Genomic DNA, 26,598 nt, shown 5'->3' with positions numbered 1-26,598 from the left:
CTCTTCCCTTTGCTGGGGCTGCATAAACCATGAAATTCCTAAGGCTTTCAAGTTCAGTACCTCTCTTGCAAGGGTTTGGTGGAAGAAGGAATGGTCCTTGCATTTACCTTTTGGTAAGGGAAGGGGAGAAAAAGGAGGAGGCAGAAAGTAACAGAGAGATCTCCTGACCAAGAAGGTAGAACATTACCACCCACCTAAACAATGACATTTTCCCACTACCCACACATTCACTGAAAGACTGGAAATACCCAGAAACGAGGATTCCCATTTACACTATGCCCACAAATTTTATTAGCTTCCTGGCTGAAGGAAAAGGGACTATATCCATCTAATTCACAGTGAGAATACTCATGAAATTGAATATGGATAACCAAGACATTTTTATGAGTTAAACTTCCCAACTACTATACAATCATAAATAATTAAAAGAGATTATTTTTCTTTACCTTAAATTCACTTATCATGCAAAACTTACTTATTGATAATAAAACAGATCTGGTGGGATTTTTAGGAAATGTAAGTCATATTAAATAGCAAAAAAATCCCACCTTTCTGGAGTATATAAGAATTTAAACCCCAGGCAGCAGAATATCATTTCCCCAAAAGTATGAAGGGAGGGGAGACGGTAGAGAATTCTATTTAACTGTACTCAACTATTTTCAGATATATGCTCTGGATAGTTTTGATGTCATGCATGTTTCAAGAGTAGCTAATATTTGTTTTCTTATGGCTAAAAGACCTTTCATTTGAACTGGATACTGAGTGAAAATTATTAAAACTGTGACTTCTTTAACACAGTCTTATGGTTTTCATGAAACCAATTCCTTAAAGGATGATCTCTATAATTCCACAATGTATTTTATATACCTTTTCAAACACAGATTTTTATAAAGGCATTTCTATATAGTAGTGAAATACATGAATACATTACATTAGAGCCATGGTTTGAAACCTAACTAAACCAACACTGAGAGACTGACAAAGAAACAGAAAATTATTATTTTTACATGAATTTCTTGAGTATCAGGAGGATCATCAGAAGTTGGAGCCTTTTCTTCTGGTAACTCAAAACTTGCTTTTAGTACATCAACTTCTATTTCATGATCTTCTTTTAAGTTCAACTCTACTTCCTGGTCAAGCCTATGTTCAGAGACCACAGGGCTTTCAGAGGTAACAGGCCCAGATCTTTCACTATCACCAGGGACTTCAGTCACGGCTGAAAAAAGAAATGAGAGTTAATCTTCCATGTTTGAAGCTAAACAAAAAAAAAGATATATACACAATTGAGGAAGCAAACAGAAGGGGAAAGGCTGCACTGCACTTAAAGTTTCCTTGAACAACTGTCAAGAGTGTCAAAACGTTTCTAACATCTTCGAAGAGGAAAAGCCTACAAGGATCTATACAATACTCCTCCTTCATCAGTATCCACTCAGTTTAGACAATACATATTTGCTTTTCAAAAAGATAAAATATAAACAATAAAATATTAAAAACCTGTGCACACCTGTTGACCTAGCAAGGCCATGTCTGGGAATCTATGTGAAAGAAACACTGACACAGAACATGCAAAGATGTATACACAGTAATATTCACTGCAGAAATGAATTAGCAAAACAAACTCATCTCTGAATAGCCAGTGTCTAACTGAGAGGAGACACTCAAAAAAAAAAGAAAGGGGGGGGGGGGAAGGAAGGAAGAAGAAAAAAAATTCACCGGGGGGAAAAGGTCGAATGAATTCCATGTATCTGTTAATCTTCCCTGGAGCAAATTCAGACATTTGTGATTATTTTCTAATAACACTAAGCCAATCTTGGCTGTAAGTTATCACAAACACAGAATAAATATGGAAGTAACCCTGTGTAGATACCTGAAACCCAGAAGGTCAATAAACAAGTATACAGTCTTGGGTGGGGACTGGTAATTTACTTTTTTCCTCTTTAAATATGTCCACAAAAACCATTCTAAGACCTTCTACTGTTAGAACTACAGAGCATTTTATAAGCAACCAAATGCTCTGATAGCTGCCACCCGCTTCCTCAGAATTCTATTCTTAGCTAGGGAAACAACTGGAGAGGCATAACAGATAATAAGTCTGGACTGTTATCCAGATTCTTTTGCCCTAAGAAAAGAACACTCTTTAGACAAAACACTAAAGTGAAATCATTCTGAAGTCAAAATAATACATACATTTATTGTTACCTGCTCTAACTGCAGAGGTACAGGTTTCAACAGAGACAAGTCCTTCGTCTAAAACAGGTACTGTGGACTTCAGGGTGAGGAGTTCCCTTCAGGAAGAGAAACATATATTTCAGTGTGTAAGAAGATCCAGCTATTCTGACCTGCTTTAATCCTACCCCAACTGCTACTTTTAAAACCAAGGTTCAGAGACTATACAATGCAAGTACATTCTGAATAATACAACTATATAATTTACAAGTGAATTTAGAAACAAGTAATGTTGTATTTATTTTTCTTATTTTCTAATATTTTACTTTGTTGAAAACAATGGCATAACGTTAAACTACAAATAAAATGATTTTAAAACGCTGGTCGGTTAATTATCGGTGGTCACATTCTTCAAATAAATCCATCAAATATTATGGACATTTTCCCTATATACTTAGTAGATTCACTATTTTAAGGCCAACTGGAAAAAGTATGATAAATGACTTAGAATGGGAGACCAATGTAACCTCTATTAATCTACTTGACAAAAGTTCTATGAAGAGTTGACAGTGGTCCCTTTGTATTCTGAGGTGGCCTTCCCCTGAAGCCAGCTAAAGTATGCTGATTTTTAAAATGGGACAAATAAATTATAAAGTTCAAGAAAAAGTATGCATTTGGAGTATGTACACATTTATTTATAGGTATATTTGTAAGACTTATCTCAATCACAATGTTTACAGTAAGGATAACCAAGAACCAACAACAAAATAAGTTTACATTTAAAAAGAACTAGCTTGCCAAGATGTTGAATATTCGCCTAGATTGTCACTGATGAATGCCAAATTTCTGATCAAGGGATTGCTTTTTGATTTGTTGTTGCTGTAATCCACTGAATCCCTTATAATTTATACTAACGTTCATTAAAAATTTCAAAACCTTAGAATTAAACAACAATCTTGATGATCCTTTCATACTATTTCTCCCTCCTTTTCCATGAAGGACTGGCAAAGATTGTAGTTATCACGACTTCTCTCTCAGAAGTGAAGAATATGACTGAGTTAAATGTATGAGAGGTGACGATTATAATACTGATTTTTTTATGGGTAGTCTGTGAAATCACTCTCAGAACTTACAGTGAAGCATTTACAGTATCTTAAATTGTCATGTTTTGTGTGGGTTAATCTTAGTAAATTATACCCTTACAACTTCTTGATAAATGAAGCTGCAACTTTTTATTGTATTCTCTACACAAGCATCACTCCAAAGTGCTGACTTGCAATGAGATAAGGAATTTATGCCAGAAGGTCAATCAATTACCTCAATGATTAGTTCAGCTAACTTCCAAAAAGGCTATTGATAAGTATGTTAATAGAAGCTGCTATCTTGTTGCAGACCATAAAGTCTTCAGTAACGAGCATCAACTTTACTAGTCCACACTTTAAGTAGCATTGTCCTACGTCCCTAGTATGCTGGCTGAATGTGTAAGCGCCAAATGAAACGAAGAACTGGGAGCGTAATAGTTCAAGCTGTCACTGAAAAACAACAACTTCTAACTTGAGTCTTGTAGCAACCAAATGGCAAGGATCAATACTGCCCCTGAACTACCTCCCTTATGGTCTGCCTTGGTGCTACAGGATACAGACCAGATTACTGAGACCACAGAAAGCGGGAGAGCATGGAAGAATATGTGGCTGTAAGTGAAACTTCTGTTTTTCAACAGAAATAATATTCTTTGGTGATTCTAAAGAGTTCTGCCTCAGTTTATCATGTCTCTATATGTTTAGGAAACCATCTGGTATCATTTCATTATAACTACTAAATAACACTGAGTTGTGCAAATGAATTTCTTACATAACAGACACAGTACCAAAATGGAAATGACAGAGACAAAGAAAGATCTAAATAAGAGTTAATCTATGCATGGAACAAATATCAATATTTACTACTATTTCACAGCTTCATTAAACTTTATCAATATTTGAAATTTTCTCTATAAACTTACTCTTCAGGGACTGATGGTATACAAAGAGAAGCTTCAACTCCTTGAATGGGGCTTAAGTGATTTAATTCTGAAAGTACACCCTCCACAACTAAGCCATCCTTTGTTTCTGCATCTTCTAAAGTGCCTGTAAATAATACAGTTAAGAACATATTTATTTACTAAATGTTTAGTAATTATTTACAGTCTTGGCTTATTACTTTTTAGTAAGTTGTTGGGTCTGCTTTTTTGTATACTTTTAGCTTATTCCTTTGGCATCAGACTACCAGTTCCTTTTAATTCTCTGAGCATAGGCCAAACCCCACCCCAACCCCCTCTTTCATCTATAACTAATACTTTTGGCTTAACAGGTTAGCAACTAGCTGAGCTAGTAAGATTCAAATCTAGCTGATTTCACTCTAAAGTCTGTGCTATACAATCCCCCCCACAAAACAATAAAAATGTCTATTTGAGACTGCCTCATCATTTTAGGACTAATCAATGAAAACACTATATTCATTGGAAGGACTGATGCTGAAGCTGAAGCTCCAATACTCTGGCCACCTGATGTGAAGAACTGACTCATTTGAAAAGACCCTGAAGCTGGGAAAGACTTAAGGTAGGAGAAGGGGATGACAGAGGATGATGGGATGGATGGATGGCATTACTGACTCAATGAGTCTGAGTACTGAGTAGCCTCCAGGAGTTGATGGACAGGGAAGACTGGTGTGCTGAGGTCCATGGGGTCGCAAAGAGTCAGACATGAATGGGCAACTGAAATGAGTGAAAATACTGCCAATAACATCCTCATCAAACAGTTACCATTCAAATATTTTAGTGGAACACAGCACATCAAAAGAGTACGTGAACTTCTAAAGATATGCTTATTTACAAAGACAGTCCTAAATTCTTAGATTATGATTATACAGTGGAAGTCACAAATAGATTCAAGGAATTAGATTTGAGAGAATACCTGAAGAACTATGGATGGAATTTCGAGACACTGTTCAGGAGGCAGGGATCAAGACCATCCCCAAGGAAAAGAAATGCAAAAAGGCAAAATGGCTGTCTGAGGAGGCCTTACAGATAGCTGTGAAAAGAAGAGAAGTGAAAAAGCAAAGGAGAAAAGGAAAGATATACCCATTTGAATGCAGAGTTCCAAAGAATAGCAAGGAGAGGTAAGAAAGCCTTCCTCAGTAATCCTTGCAAAAAATAGAGGAAAACAATAGAATGGGAAAGACCAGACCTCTCTTCTAGAAAATGAGAGATACCAAGGGAACATTTCATGTAAAGATAGGCTCGATAAAGGACAGAAATGGTATGGACCTAACAGAAGCAGAAGATAAGAAGAGGTGACAAGAATACACAGAAGAACTGTACAAAAAAGATCTTCATGACCCAGATAATCATGATAGTGTAATCACCAACCTAGAGCCAGACATCCTGGAATCCGAAGTCAAGTGGGCCTTAGGAAGGATCACTACAAACAAAGCTAGTGGAGGTGATGGAATTCCAGTTGAGCTATTTCAAATCCTGAAAGATGATGCTGTGAAAGTGCTTTCAATATACCAGTAAATTTGGAAAACTCAGAAGTGGCCACGAGACTAGAAGAGGTCAGTTTTCATTCCAATCCCAAAGAAAGGCAATGCCAAAGAATGCTCAAACTACCACACAACCACACTCATCTCACATGCTAGTAAAGTAATGCTCAAAATTCTTCAAGCCAGGCTTCAGCAATACGTGAACTGTGAATTCCAGATGGGTTTAGAAGAGTCAGAGGACCCTGAGATCAAATTGCCAACATCCACTGGATCATCAAAAAAGCAAGAGAGTTCCAGAAAAATATCTATTTCTGCTTTATTGACTATGCTAAAGCCTTTGACTGTGTGGATCACAACAAACTCTGGAAAATTTTTAAAGAGATGAGAATACCAGACCACCTGACCTGCCTCTTGAGAAAATTATATGTAGGTCAGGAAGCATCAGTTAGAAGTGGACATGGAACAGGCTGGTTCCAAATAGGAAAAGGAGTACGTCAAGGCTGTATATTGTCACCCTGCTTATTTAACTTATATGCAGAGTACATCATGAGAAATGCTGGGCTGGAAGAAGCACAAGCTGGAATCAAGATTGCTGGGAGAAATATCAATAAGCTCAGATATGCAGATGACACCACCCTTATGGCACAAAGTGAAGAACTAAAGAGCTTCTTTATGAAAGTGCAACAGGAGAAAGAAAAAGTTGGCTTAAACCTCAACATTCAGAAAACTAAGATCATGGCATCTGGTCCATCACTTCGTGGGAAATAGATGGGGAAACAGTACAAACAGTGAGAGACTTTATTTTGGGGGACTCCAGAATCACTGCAGATGGTGACTGCAGCCATGAAATAAACAGACGCTTGCTCCCTGGAAGAAAAGTTATGACCAACCTAGACAGCATATTAAAAAGGAGAGACATTACTTTGCCAACAAAGGTCTATCTAGTCAAAGCTATGATTTTTCCAGTGGTCATGTATGGATGTGAGAGTTGGACTATAAAGAAAGCTGAGAGCCAAAGAACTGATGCTTTTGAACCATGGTATTGGCGAAGACTCTTGAGAGTCCCTTCTACTGCAAGGAGATCCAAGCAGTCAATCCTAAAGGAAATCAGTCCTGAATATTCATTAGAAGGACTGATGCTGAAGCTGAAACTCGAATACTCTGGCCACCTGATGCGAAGAACTGACTCACTGGAAAAGACCCTGATGCTGGCAGGGATTGGGGGCAGGAGGAGAAGGGGATGACAGAGGATGAGATGGCTGGATGGCATCACCGACTCAACGGACATGGGTTTGAGTGAACTCTGGGAGTTGGTGATGGACAAGGAGGCCTGGCGTGCCACAGTCCCTGTGGTCACAAAGAGTCAGACATGATTGATCAACTGAACTGAAATTCTTAGAGCAATTAATAACACGTTCAGTTCAGTTCAGTTGCTCAGTCGTGTCCGACTCTTTGCAACCCCATGAATCACAGCACGCCAGGCCTCCCTGTCCATCACCAACTCCCAGAGGTCACTCAAACCCATGACCATTGAGTTGGTGATGCCATCCAGCCATCTCATCCTCTGTCGTCCCCTTCTCCTCCTGCCCTCAATCCCTCCCAGCATCAGGGTCTTTTCCAATGAATCAACTCTTCGCATGAGGTGGTCAAAGTATTGGAGTTTCAACTTCAACATGCGTCCTTCCAATGAACAACACCCAGGACTGATCTCCTTGCATTCCAAAGGACTCTCAAGAGTCTTCTCCAACACCACAGTTCAAAAGCATCAATTCTTCGGTGCTCAGCTTTCTTCACAGTCCAACTCTCACATCCATACATGACCACTGGGAAAACGATAGCCTTGACTAGACGGACCTTTGTTGGCAAGGTAGCATCTCTGCTTTTCAATATGCTCTCTAGGTTGGTCATAACCTTCCTTCCAAGGAGTAAGCGTCTTTTAATTTCATGGCTGCAGTCACCATCTGCAGTGATTTTGGAGCCCCCAAAAATAAAGTCTGACACTGTTTCCCCATGAAGTGATGGGACCAGATGCCATGATCTTTGTTTTCTGAATGTTGAGTTTTAAGCCAACTTTTTCACTCTCCTCTTTCACTTTCATCAAGAGGCTTTTTTGTTCCTCTTCACTTTCTGCCATAAGGGTGGTGTCACCTGTATATCTGAGCTTATTGATATTTCTCCCAGCAATCTTGATTCCAGCTTGTGGTTCCTCCAGCCCAGTGTTTCTCATGATGTGCTCTGCATGTAAGTTAAATAAGCAGGGTGACAATATACAGCCTTGACGTACTCCTTTTCCTATTTGGAACCAGTCTGTTGTTCCATGTCCAGTTAATAATGTGTACATTTATCAAATAAAGACAACATTAGCCCCAACTTCACTGGATTCACATTTTAAGAAACCTTAGTTCAGCTTAGGCAGAAAATATTTTCCCAAAAAAACCACTATGACACACATATTTACACTGGTTTTACAGATTTAAAAATAGGAATTATCTTTAAATAAGCTTGTTAAATCTGTGCAGGAGTAATAAAGATAAAAATAGACTGAGTTTTCTGATCCACCAATTCTAAGCAAAGTTTCTCCCCTTTCTTGTGTTCCACTGGTTCCTACTGTGTCTCCCAGCATAGCATTTATCAAACTGCACTGTACACACTTGTTTGATTTAATCCACAATCGACTCCAGTCATCTTGCCTGGATAATTCCATGGACAGAGGAGCCTGGCAGGCTACAGTCCATGGGGTTGCAAAGAGTCAGGTGTGTCTGAGCAACTATCACTCACTGACTAGACTTTACATTACATGCAGGCAAGTGCCACGTCTACTTAGTTTATCCTTACCATCTAGCACATTTTTATTCTTTATCCTCTACTTTATTTATCCTTAATACCTAACACACACACAAAACAGGACCCTGCCCATTGCACAAGATTAGGGGCTCAAACATTCTTTGATAAATGAATATAAAGACAATAAATTCATGGGTCTTTGAACATTTATTTTCACTTCCTAGTGATTATTTTGGAGGTAGGGATGGAGAGCAGAATGAACTTCCTGTTTTCTAAGCAGCTTTCTAGAAAGTTGAGGCTGCTGGATAGATATGTTAATGTAGTCTGTAAAGGTAGTATTATTATTTCTCATAACTATAGGAAGACCTTAAGTCACACTGATATTTGACATTGCTTCCTTAATCATTACTGTTCTTTTCTAAATTTCATTTCCAAATGAAAATAGAACACACATTAAATTCTCCTCAAACCTCATACATATTTATAATCAAAGTTGGTAAGTGGAAAGAATAAGGTATGTGTACTATGGCTAGAACCTACTGTGCTATGATCATGTAATTATTTAACCCTGTTGCTTTTCTTCAGAAGAAAAACTTCTATTCCAAATTTTACTGAAGGATATCAATGGACATTTTTAATATCTGGGATGAGTCCTTACCGATTTGTTTCTCTGGCTCTGGAGGAGTCACTCCTGGTTCAAATGTATTTTTATCACTGTTCTTCTCAGTCTGTTCAGTTAAATTAGTAACCAGTTCAGTGGAAGAGCTCACTGACTTAGAGGCTATCAAAATATCTTCAAAGTCTTCTGGTAATGGAGCATCCTGATACTCTAAGGTAGTCTGGTCTGATCTGGTGGAAGTATTGCTATTTTCTACGCTCACATCCAGTTTCTCCAAACTTTGTGAAGTTGTATCCTGTGATCTGACATCCATTTCTTGATGCTCCTTTTCAGGGATATCCAGGGGAAAAGATGTTGTCTTATCTTTGTTCTTCAGCCATTCAGTTTCTGCTGGAGCTCCACATTCATGTAAAGACGCAGCAACACATGTTTTTGCTTTGCTGTCATCTACAGGCTATCAAGTAAAGATTTGGAGAAAAAAAAATTTTTTAATCAGTTGAGTCTAACTTGTCCACCCCAATCATACCCCACTCTTTCCATGCTCTGTTATCTCCAAATTCTTTTCTCCATCAAAATTTACTTACTCTAAATTCATTCTCCTCAGACTGATGACTAAAAGTTAATGACCGCTAATGATTCTCTAATTGGTAATAGATCAGTACTTCCAAAAGACTAAAATACAGACTAGGCAAGATGCCCAATAATCACCAATGGGCTCCTATTAACCTACAGTGAAGCTCTACAGACATACCCTCCCAAACAGACAACAAACTAGGAACTTACTGAGAGCAGCAGTGCAATACAGGTTAAAAAACAAAGACAGCACAAAACAAACAAAACCAACCACGGATCTTAATCCCAGTCTCGTTTCTTCCATCAAGTAACTATGTGGTTATAGACAATTTAACTTGGTGTTTCTAGCCCTATTTTCTTTACCTGTAAATGACAGGTTTGGCTTAGCCAAGGCCCTCAAGTCTCTCTCTGAATTAATGTTTTCTGATTTTATGACTATCTGCAAGACTGTATATAAAAATCTATAGCGATATCATTTACACTGATAGGAGCTTAATATGTTATTAAGAAGTCCTTTTGTTCCAACTATTATCAAACTTACTCCAGCAGTCCATTTCGTGGTTATGCCTTCTTCCATGAATGAAATTCTAGTTTCTTTGAGTCGTAAAGGAGGACTAAGAGATCTTCCAGGCGACAGAGAGGGAGATGCTAAAGGTGTCGTTCGAAGACCAGACCTTAGGATGGACTGAGGAGTGAACTCGGCAAATCCAGAGGAAGTAACCGACATAGCCAAAGTCTTAGCTTTCTATGACACAGAGTAAATGGAATTCACCGTTAGTGTTTGTAAAAGACACTTACGTAAGGACAGACAGAGTGAAATGAGTGGCAATGATGGCTATATTCTCATCTCAATAAAAACATCAATAAATATTATTATAGATTACTGGAAAGAAAACAGAAAATTCTACTCAGAGCTTTCTATTTATAAGGCTACAAAACATAAAATTGCATCCATAATCATTCTAAACCTTGATTATTCCTAGGTTTAAGTTCAACTTAAAAAATAAGTGCTGATAGAAGATAATTTAACTATCGCTTAGAAAAACTTTAGAAGGTGAAAGAGATGATACTGTGTGATGAACAGAATCTAGTTTAATTATAGCAAGCTAATCTAAATTACAGAGAAGGCAATGGCACCCCACTCCAGTACTCTTGCCTGGAAAATCCCATGGATGGAGGAGCCTGCTGCTGTCCATGGGGTCGCGAAGAGTCGGGCATGACTGAAGCGACTTAGTAGTAGTAATTTAAATTAATAAGATTGACTTTAAGAATGTTTTAGAAAAAATGTAATTCCATTACATGAATCCAATAGTAACTGACTTATGAGAATTCTGATGGTTTACTACAATGATTACAAATAATTAGCAGATGAACTAGTTAGCAAAAACAATTTCCTCACTTAACCTCTCCTCTAAAGGACTCGTAAACAAATTACTGGATCCTATTAGATCATTAAATTCCATTAGATCCATCAAAAGATTATATTGATTTTTTTCCTAGATTCTTTTTGGTAGCAGGTACAAAATTACTCCCTCATTTAATTTCATTTGAACTTAATTGCAGATTATATAAAGTATGAGTGTTTTTCTATAGAAGAAAAAGGTTAGAAATACTATGCTGCTGCTGGTGCTGCTAAGTCGCTTCAGTCGTGTCCAACTCTGTGCGACCCCACAGACGGCAGCCCACCAGGCTCCCCCGTCCCTGGGATTCTCCAGGCAAGAACACTGGAGTGGGTTGCCATTTCCTTCTCCAATGCATGAAAATGAAAAGCGAAAGAGAAGTTGCTCAGTCATGTCCGACTCTTAGCAACCCCATGGACTGCAGCCTGCCAGGCTCCTCTGTCCATGGGATTTTCCAGGCAAGAGTACTGGAGTGGGGTGCCATCGCTTTCTCCGAGAAATACTATACTGGATATTAAATATTAGGAACTTAATCTTAGTAACCACCTTTTCAATTTCTTTTAATAACTATTTTAGGAATAGGATTTATTGAAGTATCTTTTATCTAGTTTGAAAAATAAGACTTTCTTGGCTTCACTTTAAATGCTGGATATCCAGAAACAATTAAGGAAAAAATAATAAAAAGTTCTGGGACTCAATCCAGAATACCAGGCAACGAACTTGCAGAGAACATATGTGAAAATGGCTTTCCAACAGGAAGGTAAAAATCCACTATTACCAGTCATCACAAGTTTAGCTGTGGTTTCTCTGCTAGTAATTTATCAGAAAGAGTGAAGGAAAAAGCAATTTCCTACCAACAGTAGGAAAGAGTAACACTTTATAATTTTACTGAAGGAGCTAGAATTTAAAATAAAACTTTAAAAAATGTTAAGAATGAGAAAGTATTTGATGAAGGAATAGCAAAATGGTATCAGAAAAAAAACACACACACACGAACATCAAAGCATTTTTCAAAGAAAAAAGGCTAATTTATAATATAGTAAGCATTTGGAAACATATCCACAGAAAAAGGGAAAATAAAGGCTTAAAACCCTATTACCCAGAGATGCTGATTATAGTTTCATTCTTCTCTGCTATTTGTAAGGAACTTCCTAGCTTCACTATGAATACTAGATGCTAGATGCGTAATATAATACTTACCTTAACAACAAGAGGAGTTTCAAGTAAATGTAATTCTGAAGCCCTGGAGGCATTCTGACGTGATCCTTTTAATTGTGAACTTACTGGCAATGAACTAGATGCCAGGGACCAAGGAGACCTTGTGGGGCTTTGCTGAATAAACTCCAAACACTGAGAGGGCTGGGGGACAGGATGAACAACCAAATCCAGCAGTCTGTAATCACAGTATACATATAAAAAGAAAAATCCTGGTAACATGTTTTGAGTTATACTGAAGAAACATAAAGAATTAGTATCCCATTTAATTATGCAAACTTCTATATTCACTGGTAAATATGATAACCATATGAAAATATAAATTCAGACAAGTATATTACTATCTGTAATGCCACCCTTAGTTTCAAAAATCAGAATTAATTCAGTAGTGAAAAAAGAGAATTATGAAACCTAGACAGCAATTTGATCATGCTCCCACTGCTGCTGCTGCTGCTAAGTCATTTCAGCCATGTCCAACTCTCTGCGACCCCATAGACGGCAGCCCACCAGGCTCCTCTGTCCCTGGGATTCTCCAGGCAAGAATACTGGAGTTGGTTGCCATTTCCTTCTCCAATGGAGAAGTGAAAGTGAAGTCGCTCAGTTGTGTCCAACTCTTTGCAACCCCATGGACTGTAGCCTACCAGGCTCCTCCATCCATGGGATTTTCCAGGCAAGAGTACTGGAGTGGGTTGCCATTTCCTTCTCTGATCATGCTCCCCACTCCCTCAAAAGGAGTTATAGTCCTCCTCCCTCCCTTAACCAACTGAACCCCTCTATGTGCCAACCATTTATTTTCAAATGAATACAAACAGTTAATGATACAAGCACTCAAGAAAACAATGTAATGCTTCCCTAGCAAGCCATTCACAGCAATTCACTTTCATCAACATAGAAATTCCTTTCACCTACATGAAATGTACATAATGAATACTGGTTTATTTACCTTTACGGTTCTGATCACTACACTTAGCAACCAAAGGAAATGTTAATTTTCTCAAATTAATGAGGTTAGTAGCAAAACAGAATCCCAGGACTATACTCAATGGTTTCTTTTTCTACAGTGTCCTGGACATTTTTATCATATCAGATGATAAAAATTATACAATAGATGACTTGTATTAAGTATGCATAGTCCAAACAGCTTAAAAACCTAATTTACAAATAAATAAACTTGAAGGTGAAATTTTCAGATTATGATTTTTGTGGACCATTTATAAACATATGGTCACTACTTTCCCAGTTTCCTAATAGTTTATTTTATGGCTACATTCCTAGCAACAAAAACACTACCTCAAGATGCCTATGTGATTCAGCTGAGAATAACCAGAAAAGTAAGTTTGGTGCCCAGAAATAGTAATTTCTTGCTGCTATGCCTTCTTTGCCATTCTATCCTTTAAGTTCAAGAGTTTTACTGCAAGAGATGGCAGACCAACAAAAATCTTAGGTGCTTCAAAACAACTTATTATGTGGTGGGAAAATGTAAATATTTTCTTCCCCTAAATACAGTATCTTTGTATTTGTTATTCTGTACTAAGCACAGCTCTGAGATTTCTACCAAACCAAAAATATTCAGTCAGTTTGCTAGCCATTTCTTTCTCTGTTGTCTTCTGATTCTTCTTTCCTTCTCTACTTCATTTGCATTCAAATTATACATTTGTAAACTTTTGCTCACATTTTTATTGAGCTATCCCAAAGAAGTATTTTGTTAAATGCCTTGCATTAGGCTGAAATTTATGTTTAAGGTGCCTATTTAGGAAAGATTATTTCTCAGAAGCAAGGTCTGTGCAACAAGTGGTATACCTACTGAGTAAGAGCAAAATTCTTATACTAACAAGACTTGATGTGTTTAAGTTATATTTTAAAAAGATATGAAGAAAAAAATTTTTGATTGTTTTCTGAACAAAGTGTTAAATATCACATTAGGTCTTTTATTTCCTCAACAACTTTTTGACCATGATCCAAGTAGGTAATGCATTTTAGATTATACACATATAGAAAACATGAATTACATAAAATGGCATTTAGCCTTATTATATTCAGTGCCCATTGATATTATCTATGCTAAGCCATAATCCATTAAATTTTACTTACACTAACGCACACCCAATTTGAAAAATATAGAAGCAATTAGTGGATTGATTTTTATAAAAGGTAAATATTCACACCTCAATCAGCTCAATTATGTGTTAACACTGGCTTTAAAGGATTCTCATAATAGTCCTTAGGCCATTAGTAGGCCTGAACACTTATTATCTCTCCCTTCTTGAATTGCAGACCTATTCAATGGTAACGCGGCTGCCTACAATGAGGGAGACCAGGGTTCAATCCTTGGGTCGGGAAGATCTCCTGGAGAAAGGAAATGGCAACCCACTCCAGTATTCTTGCCTGGAAAATCCCATGGATGTAGGAGCCTGGTGGGCAACAGTCCATGGAACTGCAAAAAGTCAGACACAACTCAGCAACTTTACTTTCACTTTCAAGTACAAAGGAACTGAGATAAAGTGACTTGTGGGAAAAAACCAAAACTATTGGTAAAAAACCATGTCAGTAATAATGACTTCTATTTGAAGCAACCTTCTCACCATCTCCTTATGGTAATAAAGGAAAAGAACCTCAATTTAATAAAATCTAACCCAAAAAAGGGAAAATCCTTTCATAATTTGAAAAGATAACCATTATATACACTACAAATGGGTTGAGCCCAATTGTTTTTAAGTTATTAACTTATTCTGGAATCAAGATTGCCAGGAGAAATATCAATAACCTCAGATATGAAGATGACACCACCCTTATGGCAGAAAGTGAAGAGGAACAAAAAAGCCTCTTGATGAAAGTGAGAGAGGAGAGTGAAAAAGTTGGCTTAAAGCTCAATATTTAGAAAACGAAGATCATGGCATCCAGTCCCATCACTTCATGGGAAATAGATGGGGAAACAGTGGAAACAGTGTCAGACTTTATTTTGGGGGGCTCCAAAATCACTGTAGACGGTGACTACAGCCATGAAATTAAAAGACGCTTACTCCTTGGAAGAAAAGTTACGACCAACCTAGATAGTATATTCAAAGGCAGAGACATTACTTTGCCGACTAAGGTCCGTCTAGTCAAGGCTATGGTTTTTCCTGTGGTCATGTATGGATGTGAGAGTTGGACTGTGAAGAAGGCTGAGCGCCGAAGAATTGATGCTTTTGAACTGTGGTGCTGGAGAAGACTCTTGAGAGTCCCTTGGATCCAACCTGATCCTCTGAAGGAGGATCCTCCATTCTGAAGGAGATCAACCCTGGGATTTCTTTGGAAGGAATGATGCTAAAAGCTGAAGCTCCAGTACTTTGGCCATCTCATGCGAAGAGTTGACTCATTGGGAAAGACTCTGATGCTGGGAGGGATTGGGGGCAGGAGGAGAAGGGGACGAGAGGATGAGATGGCTGGATGGCATCACAGACTCGATAGACGTGAGTCTGAGTGAACTCCGGGAGATGGTGATGGACAGGGAGGCCTGGCGTGCTGCAATTCATGGGGTCGCAAGGAGTTGGACATGACTGAGTGACTGAACTGAACTGAATTTATTCTGAGTACCTTTAGTATCAAAACTATTTCAACAACATTATGTCATTTTGTCTTGGATAAATTATAAAAAGTCAAAAATTTTCAACAATTATGGTCATATTATTAAAGAGAAAGAATCATTACATTAAGAGATAGTTGTACTCTGCTACTGATGATCATGAACACTTCTCCACTCTCCAATGCCTTAAATAAAATAAACAACCACAGTTCCATCTTGGATACAAAATTTCAATTTAACTATTTACTACTCTAATAACAATAGGTTTAAGAAATAAAAGTATTATTGTACTAAAGCCACTTAAGACATTTTAGTAGGCTCAGTTAAACAGGAGCAAGTTTTTAGAAGCCAACCAAGATTAGCTGGGATTTACAAAAAATAACCTTCATTCTTGGGTCTGAATCAGAGAGATTAAAGAAAACAAACAAATAATTTATTTTGCTTATGATTTTAATACAACAAAGTTTGCTTTTCTTTAAGCAGTCTGAAATCATTAAGCAAAATTCTAAGTAGATTATCAGCTGATGTAAAATTCCTTAAAAGTACTATAAAACTGCCCAAATTATTTTTTTTAAAGGAAGCATTAAAAAACTCCTTCAATAATTTAAAACAGTATTTATGAAGACTTTTAAAAGATAATCTTAAAATTATAGTGTAATTATTAAGTATCATCTCACACTGGTCAGACTGACTATCATCAAGAAGTCTTCAAATAATAAAAGCTAAAGAGGGTATGGAGAACAGAGAGCCCTCTTACACTGCCGGTGGGAATATAAATTGGTATAGTCACCATGGAAGACAGAATCAGGCTTCCTTAAAAAATATATAATGGACATATATATAATATACATATATATATAATGGAATTAGTCAAAAAAGGAATGAAATATTGCCATTTGTAAGCAACATGGATGAACCTGGAGAATACCATTACTAAGTGAAGTAAGTGAAATTAAGACAAATATCCTATCAGTGTAAGTCTTGTCTAACACTGTCTTTTAAAAGTGATTAAATAAATTCTTACCTAGAAATTCTTTGTGATGCCTTTGTAATTGGTGTTCCAACAAATGCCTCAGGCAGCTCTGGATCTGGGAGAGAATATGCTACAGGAGAGGGTTCCTCTACATTAGGACTACAGAGAAAATAAAAATTTAACTTTTGATTATGTATCACAAAGAAGACTAAATTATCAATACAAACACTGTAAGGTGAGGTTAGATGGAAAGGGGACTATCTTTTTTTCACCATGTATATTCTGCTTATTTACAAATAACAATGAATATAATTGGTTTCAAATTTAAGAACAAAGAATGTTCTTCTTGCAAGAAAAGTAGACAACACAAAACATTTTTCCTACATACACTAAAAAGCTCTAAGGCTGGACTGTTTATGAATGCAGCTGATAACCCAGGGAAGATTAGCAAGCAGCATTATTGTAAAAGGTGTAAAAAAAACATACCTATTGTAGACAGAGATGCTATTTTCAGGTTCATTACTTGCCCAGATCTCTCCAATTTTAGATAACACATTATTGATGAAAGTAGATCTTGTTAACACAGTCCCGGTTACAGCCTGCTTTGGAACCGCTGATAATGGTTTTGGTCTAGAAACTGTGAAACAAAAAAGGTAGTATTTAATTTCATCTCTAACACCAGGATTTTAAAGTAGATAGACTAATACGGCAAAGTGATTGGAGAAAACAAAACATGAGTAGTTCAATTATATTTGGTTTAGCAATATATGTGCAGAAATTTAACAATTTTGGCTTTTAGGAGATGGTGAAATAATTATTCTACATGTTTTCTAAAAGTCAGCAGTCTTCAAATGAAATCAAAAGAGTTCTGTCACTCTGCACTAAAAAAACTAGAAAGTTTAAAAGTTCTAAGGAAGCTTTCGATTTCTTGGGGTAGAACAACCAATAAAAAAACAAACAAAACCACAAAGCATCACTGTGATGAATCTAAGCAAAATTGAGCTAAACAGAAGATAACAAAGGTTCCAGAAGATAATCATTCAATATCTTTTCTAGCACAATATTTTAGGACATTTTTCAATGAAATCTTACCTTCTCGAAAAACTGATGATGCTGACAGATGGTAAGGCTTTGCTCGCTCAATGGCTAATTTTCGCTGGACTCTAGGAAGAATTTTCCCATATTGGTCTATTATAGAATTTCGAGTCACTGATCTCTCTCGCAAACGAGGATCACGATCATTCTATAGAATATAACATAACTGGTAAAAATTTAATCTTCAAAAATGTTAGGTGCTATGTCTATTATTTACATTTAAAATATAATTATGAATACACGAGAATACCTTCCTCCTTTCTACATACCCATTCTTCCAAACCAAAGAAGTCATACACACAACCTAACTGCTTCATCAATTCTTACCCACCAATAAATTCCAAGTCTCTCCTTCCCAGCCTTGATTATTTATAACTAATAAAACCAACGATTTTCATTTACTAAGCAACATGTTCCATCACACACACCTCTGTGCATCCTCACAAAAAGATACTGTCATTTTACAATTAAGGAAACCAAGGTTCAGAGTGTGTCCAAGCACACGGAGCCAATGAGCAATTAGTCCAACCCCTAAAGTCCATGCTTTTTGCACTATTTATTTCCTACTGTTGTCCTCTACCAATTGCTATTTTCCCTGAGTGAGTAAAGTAGTTAGTCTGGCAAGACTGTGGTTAGATACCTTAACAGAATTGGCACATATAAAAGAACTGGATAAGTAACAACATCCTGTTTGTCAATTCTGCTACAGAAAGTGAGGATTTTCTAAATTTAAGATTATACAAAGCTCTTCTATAATGAAGTCATCTGTTTTCCCTATTCTCTTGTCCCCCCATAATAAAACAAGTTCAACTGTACCATAAGATTAATCTTCAGAGTCTGGTTCAGCTTCAAGGCAGGAATATAATTGGCACGCTGCAAATGGTGAACTAAAAGGAATTCATGATTCTGAACACTCGCACTGGACTGTAAAAATCTCACCAAACACTCCTAGAAAGAAAAAAATAGATTTGTAAGCTATTAACTTATCCTAAATTTCCAGATATAAGTTTACACTGACAAATCCTTACCTGCTCAGTGTCTGTGAATGGTAGCTTCAGTAAATCCTCCATTAAGCCCATCTCCTGACAGACTTCATACGTATGCTTGAGCAGCTCCTCTATATTTAACCGATTAGAATGTTGTCGCAGTAAAGTCCAGGCCTCCACCATGCACCTGAAATCAATATTTATCAAAGTTTAGTTTTAGAAAAGCTATTTAAAATGTTCAAAACAAGACATCCACCTGAAGAATCCCAAAGATACTTTGTGCATGCATCTTAGTCGTGCCTGACTCTGTGACCAACATGGACTGTAGCCTGCAAGGCTCCTCCGACCATGGTATTTCCCAGGCAAGAACACTGGAGTGAGCTGCCATTTTCTCCTCCAGGGGATCTTCCTGACCCAAGGATCAAACTATCTCCTGCACTGGTACGTGGGTTCTTTACCAGTGAGCCATCTGGGAAGCCTCAAAAGATACTATGTACATATTATTTAAAAGTACTTTAAAATTTTATTCAATACTAATCACTGTGAAGTAGTAAAGAAAATAAGGCAGCTTTAAAAACTTTATCATAGAATGTTGACTATTCCATATTATTTATTGAATATTCCACTGAAAATAAAAACCAGAATTGTTTTTGGACAGAGAATGGTTTTGAGTGTACGAGTTGTCTACTCTCATGATCACGGTAAATGGGAGCTGCAGCTCACTGTCGATGCCCAGCATCGTTAAGAGAAAATCACACTGCATACAGTTAGCTTAGGAAAAGACCAAAATTCAAACTATGGTTACTACTTCATATATGCATACTGCGTTGCACCATTTTAAAGCTGAAAAAATAAGTTGAAGCATCGTTAAGTCAGGGACCATCTGAACCCAAGAGTTCAAGAAGACAAAAATCTAATGCAATCTGGACAGAACTGAAATATTCAAGTGAGATTCTTAAGAAAGTGACACTGAGCTTGAGAAGAGTAGAAAAGAAAATGAGCAAAGACCTAGAGGCAGAAACAGCATATTGTATTTATGGGAAAGTAGAGGACTTAGCTTAGCGACTCTTCTTAGTAAGATTTTGGCTTATCTACAGCAAGATCTGATTAGAGAACTTAGGTCAAATCAGACAGTTTTAGAAACCAAGTGGGGCTGCTGAAACATCCTTCTGTGAGCAATAGGTCATTAAATGAAGCAATGTGTCTCATGATACACTGATAAGTAAAAACCAACATGAATAATAAGAATTTCTAAAAATTAACCAATAAACAAAGCCTGTGAGTCTTTATGTACTTATATAAATAACAAAATGTCTTGAAAGACACATACTAAGATTAACAATGATAAGTCTTACATGTAGAATTTTAGAAGGGCTGATAAGTGTCAAAGCAGAAGCAGGCGTAGAATAAAAAATGGCAAGTAGGTAGGAATAATTTTCTAAAAAAAAAGTCATCATTCCTAATTTCAAGTGAATAGGTAATTTTGATTTTAACAGTCCAGTGGCTAAGACTCTGCGTTTCCAGTGCAGAAGCCCAGGTTCCATTCCTGGTAAGGGAAGTAGATCCCACATGCCACAACCAAGACCAGGCACAGCACCCCCTACCAAAAGCTTTAACTATAGTTTTTATTGAAATAATCACAAAAATTGAAATAACGACTTGCAAATAAAAAACTGACACGCATAAAAAACACAGAATAAATGAACCAAGTTACAGCAATTAGTATTCATAATGAAAATGCTTCTGAGGAAATTTTAGCAGCACTGCCTCAGACTTTCTGTAGATACAAAGTTTCTTGGGGAAGCAAATCCCACTGTTGGCAGTTCAGGACCCTAAAATTTTTATTGTTTGACTAGAATATTTTACATATTCTACAAAACTTATAAAAACAATAGTGCAAATAAGTAAAACATTTAGGGGTATTACCTAAAAATCTACATCTGAAATTGCCTTGCACTCCTTTTTCTACCAGGACAGGCAAGACAGTGCGGTTGTTATAACCTGAGTATCTAAGAGAGGTAGTTTTTTCCCCAAAAATAAAAAATCTGGGAGTGTTAAAAATGAGCACACCATTTCTACAGAAAGAAAAATAGATAATGAAGATGAATGAACATCTAATCATTTATTTTAATATAAAGAAATAGATGAAGTGGGTATAATAAAATCTTGTATCTGTTAAATCTGATGTAGGATGGGTATATGGAATTTTCATCGTACTATAGTACTATTCTACTTTTGCGTATTCTGGAATCTGCTTACAAAATGCTTGAACCAAAATAAATTTCAGCTGCATCAAAAATTTAAATGATAAAACAAAAATCACAAAGTAGTAACAGAAACAGCGAGAGGATTAAATAATATTGAAATAGAAGAGACAGTCATAAAACATTGGCAATTCTAATTTCATAAAATAGCTCTTCATGAAAAGATGCATTCTACTATTATAGTGAGACTAATCACATTAATATTATCATTTTCACCAATCAACTGGATAAATGTCTAACTAAAGGGTATAACACAAAGTGAGACATACATGGAAGGTAATATGTCTTATCAAAATTAAAATTGCAAATATCCTTTCACCCAGTTGGAGAGGAAATGGCAACCCACTCCAGTATTCCTTCCTGGAGAATTCCCTGGATGGAGGAGCCTGGTGGGCTACAGTACATGGGGTCACAAAGAGTCCAACACGACTGAGTGACTAACACTTAAACTTTTTACCCAGTAATTCTACTCCCAGGATTTTACAAAATAAATTTGCACTTGTGTAAAATGGGTGGTTACTCATACATCGCAGTGTCTGAAATGGCATAAGATTAAAACCACCCAAATGTTCACTAAGCGAAGGCAGTTAAACAAATCCTGGTACATCCACATAATGAACTATCATGCAATGATTAAAATAAGGAAGCTCTTTATGTACTATCAGGAAATGAATTCCGAACTAAATAACTTTTAAAAATATGCTGCAGATGGATGACAGCATGTATTTTTTAAAGGGGGGAGGGGTGGCAATGACATACATGTGTATTTGCTCAGTATGTCCCAGAATGTCTCAGGAAAGAGGCACTAGAGATTACTAACACTGTTTGGGTACTGTGAGGAAGCTTAGGTGGCTGCAAATTTACTGTGTATCCTTTTGTAATTTTAGAAAAAGCATGTAAATATCTTACTATTCAAAAAACTTAGAACTGTATTCTTGCCTCTCTTCTCCCAGCCTATATACATACAGGCTTCCCTGGTGACTGAGATGGTAAAGAATCCACCTAGAATGCGGGAGACCTCTGTTCAATCCCTGGATTGGGAAGATCACCTGGAGAAGCAAACAGACACCCACTCCAGTATTCTGGCCTGGAGAATTCCATGGATAGAGGAGCCTGACAGGCTACAGTCCATGGGGTCGCACATATATAAAATATTACATATATGCTATATATAATATGTGTGTGTGTGTATATATAAACCACACACACATACATATACTTATTTTGCTGCAGGAGGTCTTAGTTACAGCACACAGGATCTTCATTGTGTCATGTGAGATCTTCACAGCTCACAGATTCTCTAGTTGCCGCCCAAGGGGTTAGTTGCTCTGATGCATGTGGGATCTTTACTCCCCTACCAAGGATCAAACCCATGTCCACTGCACTACAAGGCAGATTTTTTAACCACTGGACCATCACAGAAGTCCCTGGATATGTTTCAAGTTTTCCACTTTAAAGTATGATATCCACTCCCAGTGAGCAGATATACAAGGTAAGAGATTAATTTATTTATGATTTATCAAAAACTAATCTAATAACAGTAAGCATACCTGAAGGCAAAAGACTTCAGAAAGAAAAGATAGTGTATTTTTCTTAGTTTCTCCCATAGCAGGAGAAGGCATAGTTACCTCCAACTTCAAGAAACTGACGATCCATTTTAGGCCAACACTTAAACATAAATTTTAAAATAAGTAATTCTCATATGCCCACTACTCTCCTGCTCCTCATGGCAGGAAGGCACGATGCCAATAAAAGCGGTAAGAAAATCACTTCAATTGATGAAAGGCTAAAACTAGCATGCTAACAGTAAAGTTAAGAAATGTATGGGCGTTCCTGGCAACACTAGTAAGAAGACAGCCTTAGAAACACTCCTGTGACAGGCTCTAAAAATGACAGATCAAATATAAACAGTCTTTTGAAATGGATCATAGAGATCACAATGAAAAAAAAAATTCAGAAATGTAAACAAGCAACTACTGATTTCCAGTGATTAGTGTAAAAGTTAAAATATTAGGAAAAGATGAATCATAAATAAGAGAAAGTTGTTGTAGCTATGTTAACAATTACTCGTGATGATTATTCTACAATAAGAGGTTCAAGCCATTAAAAAATAAATTTTAAACTCTTATGTACCTAATACTGTATTCAAAATACAAAAAGTTAGCAGTATTACAAGGAATAGACACATACACATTAGAGGAGGCAACATGCAAACGTTTCTTTCTTATTCATTTTTTTAAGTTTATTTTTTGGTTGTGCTGCAAGGCATGCAGGATCTTATAGTTTCCCCACCAGGGATCGAAGCTCACTCCCTGTCCTGAAGTGGGCAATCTTAACCACTAAACCAACGAGAAGTCCAGCAAACGTTCCTTCAGTCAGTCCAGTTCAGTCGCTCAGTCACGTCCGACTCTGCGAACCCACGGACAGCAGCACGCCAGGCTTCCCTGTCCATCAACAACTCCTAGAGCTTGCTCAAACTCATGTCCATCAAGTAAGTAATGTCATCTAACCATCTCATCCTCTGTCGTCCACTTCTCCTGCCTTCAAACTTTCCCAGCATCAGGGTCTTTTCCAATGGGTCAGTTCTTTCCATCAGGTGGCCAAAGCACTAGAGTTTCAGTTTCAGCATCAGTCCTTCCAAAGAGTATTCAGAACTGATTTCCTTTTAGAATAGACTGGTTGGATCTCCTTGCAGTCCAAGGGACTCTCAACAGTCTTCTCCAACACCACAGTTCAAAAGCATCAATTCTTTGGCTCTCAGCTTTCTTTATAGTCCAACACTCACATTCATACATGACTACTGGAAAAACCATAGCTTTGACTAGATGGACTTTTGTCAGCAAAGTAATGTCTCTGCTTTTTAATATGCTGTCTGGGTTGGTGATAACTTTTCTTCCAAAGAACAAGGGTCTTTTTATTTCATGGCTGCAGTCACTATCTGTAGTGACTTTGGAGCCCAAGAAAATAAAGTCTGTCACTGTTTCCACTGTTTCCCCATCTATTTGCCATGAAGTGATGGGACCAGATGCCATGATCTTAGTTTCCTGAATGTTGAGCTTTAAGCCAACTTTTTCACTCTCCTCTTTCACTTTCACCAAGAGGCTCTTTAGTTCTTCTTCACTTTGTGCCATAAGGGTGGTGTCATTTGCGTATCTGAGGTTATTGATATTTCTCCCGGCAATCTTGATTCCAGCTTGTGCTTCCTCCAGCCCAGTGTTTCTCATGATGTACTCTGCATAGAAGTTAAATAAGCAGGGTGACAATATACAGCCTTGACGTACTCTTTTTCTTATTTGGAACCAGTCTGTTGTTTCATGCCCACTTCTAACTGTTGCTTCCTGACCTGCGTACGAGTTTCTCAAGAGGCAGGTCAGGTGGTCTGTATTCCCATCTCTTTCAGAATTTTCCACAGTTTATTGTGACCCACACAGTTAAAGGCTTTGGCATAGTCAATAAAGCAGAAATAGATGTTTTTCTGGAACTCTCTTGCTTTTTCCATGATCCAGCGGATGTTGGCAATTTGACCTCTGGTTCCTCTGCCTTTTTTAAAACCAGCTTGAACATCTGGAAGTTCACAGTTCACATACTGATGAAGCCTGGCTTGGAGAATTTTAAGCATTACTTTACTAGCATGTGAGATGAATGCAATATCGTGGTAGTTTGAGCCTTCTTTGGCATTGCTGTGAAAACTGACCTTTTCCAGTCCCATGGCCACTGCTGAGTTTTCCAAATTTGCTGGCATATAGAGTGCATCACTTTCACAGCATCATCTTCCAGGATTTGAAATAGCTCTACTGGAATTCCATCACCTCCACTAGCTTTGTTGTAGTGGTGCTTCCTAAGGCCCACTTGACTTCACATTCCAGGATGTCTGGCCCTAGGTGAGTGATCACACCATCGTGATTATCTGGGTCATGAAGATCTTTTTTGTACAGTTCTTCTATATATTCTTGTCACCTCTTCTTAATATCTTCTGCTTCTGTTAAGTCCATACCATTTCTGTCCTTTATCGAGCCCATCTTTACATGAAATGTTCCCTTGGTATCTCTAATTTTCTTGAAGAGATCTCTAGTCTTTCCCATTCTGTTGTTTTCCTCTATTTCTTGGCATTGATTGCTGAGGAAGGCTTTCTTATCTCTCCTTGCTATTCTTAGGAACTCTGCATTCAAATGAGTATATCTTTCCTTTTCTCCTTTGCTTTTTCACTTCTCTTCTTTTCACAGCTATCTGTAAGGCCTCCTCAGACAGCCATTTTGCCTTTTTGCATTTCTTTTTCTTGGGGATGTTCTTGCTCCCTGTCTCCTGTACAATGTCACAAACCTCCATACATAGCTCATCAGGCACTCTATCAGATCTAGTCCCTTAAATCTATTTCTCACTTCCACTGTATAATCATAAGGGATTTGATTTAGCTCATACCTGAATGCTCTAGTGGTTTTCCCCCCTTTCTTCAATTTAAGTCTGAATTTGGCAAAAAGATTTCATGCTCTGAGCCATAGGCAGCTCCCGGTCTTGTTTTTGCTGACTGTATAGAGCTTCTCCGTCTTTGGCTACAAAGAATATAATCAATCTGATTTCGGTGTTGGCCATCTGCTCCATGTGTAGATCACATTATGGAGTCACAATGCAATTAAGAGAGAAAAGAATTTTTTAAACTGTATTTGTACATTAAAGCGTCTAAATAATTAATACAGAAAGAAAAAAAATTATAATGATAATTAAAAACACTTAGAAAAAAATCATAAAAATTGTGGGATGATGCCAAAGTAATATGCAGAACATTCAGATTTACATTTTTATGTTAGTAAAGATAAAAGGTTGAAAATGAGAAACCAACTTGAGTTAAAAAGCACAGCAGAATGAAACCCACAGAAAGTGGAAAGAATAAAGATGATTATACCTATACAGAAAGGTTTTCCAGCTATATTGTACTTCTATTTTACTAAAACTGAACACGTAATGTTAAGAGCTGAAAATCTGAAACTGTTACTTTGAGGCTATCATGTACTGTGCATCATGATTACTTTTAGGTAAATCTATTTGCCATAACTGTGATGGTATGTCCATAAAGAAAGCTCATATTAACTGAAAAGCTACCAGCATGAAGGTTTCACAGAAAGAGAACGATGATCTTAATAAAGAAGAGGTGGTAGAGGATATAGGCAGGAGTTAGGTTGAAAAGTTAAATAAATGATGCAATGATGGTTAACTCAAGAAGGTTCAATATACCACCCTTTACTGGGCTTCCCTGGTGGCTCAGACCATAAAGAATCCCCCTGCAATGTGGGAGACCTAGGTTCGATCCCTGGGTTGAGAAGATCCCCTAGAGAAGGGAACGGCTATCCACTCCAGTACTCTTGCGTGGAGAATTCCACAGACAGAGGAGCCTGCCAAGCTACAGTCCATGGGGTCTCAAAGAGTCAGACACAACTGGGCCACTTT

At 37.3% G+C, this 26,598-nt stretch overlaps 1 protein-coding gene across 7 annotated transcripts in view; it reads right to left on the bottom strand.

Moving 5' to 3' along the window:
* The window catches only part of AHCTF1 (AT-hook containing transcription factor 1), an 89,873-nt gene that overhangs the window by 10,724 nt on the left and 52,551 nt on the right, over nt 1–26,598 (bottom strand). For 5 of the 7 annotated variants that reach the window (XM_060396381.1, XM_015099182.4, XM_042257167.1 and 2 more), the window contains exons 22-32: nt 18,935–19,079; nt 18,723–18,854; nt 17,904–18,054; nt 17,298–17,448; nt 16,863–16,970; nt 12,262–12,454; nt 10,203–10,406; nt 9,128–9,542; nt 4,169–4,292; nt 2,188–2,285; nt 1,008–1,216 (exon numbers count right to left, since the gene is read on the bottom strand). In XM_060396381.1, the coding sequence (XP_060252364.1) occupies nt 1,008–1,216; nt 2,188–2,285; nt 4,169–4,292; nt 9,128–9,542; nt 10,203–10,406; nt 12,262–12,454; nt 16,863–16,970; nt 17,298–17,448; nt 17,904–18,054; nt 18,723–18,854; nt 18,935–19,079 (1,930 nt within the window). The remainder of the gene's footprint in view (nt 1–1,007; nt 1,217–2,187; nt 2,286–4,168; nt 4,293–9,127; nt 9,543–10,202; nt 10,407–12,261; nt 12,455–16,862; nt 16,971–17,297; nt 17,449–17,903; nt 18,055–18,722; nt 18,855–18,934; nt 19,080–26,598) is intronic. The other 2 variants (XM_060396382.1, XM_012187163.4) reach the window with 1 other exon arrangement.

This window comes from Ovis aries, chromosome 12 (assembly GCF_016772045.2).
Source record: "Ovis aries strain OAR_USU_Benz2616 breed Rambouillet chromosome 12, ARS-UI_Ramb_v3.0, whole genome shotgun sequence".
Lineage (NCBI taxonomy): Eukaryota > Metazoa > Chordata > Mammalia > Artiodactyla > Bovidae > Ovis > Ovis aries.
This window is presented reverse-complemented; position numbering and strand designations above follow the sequence as displayed.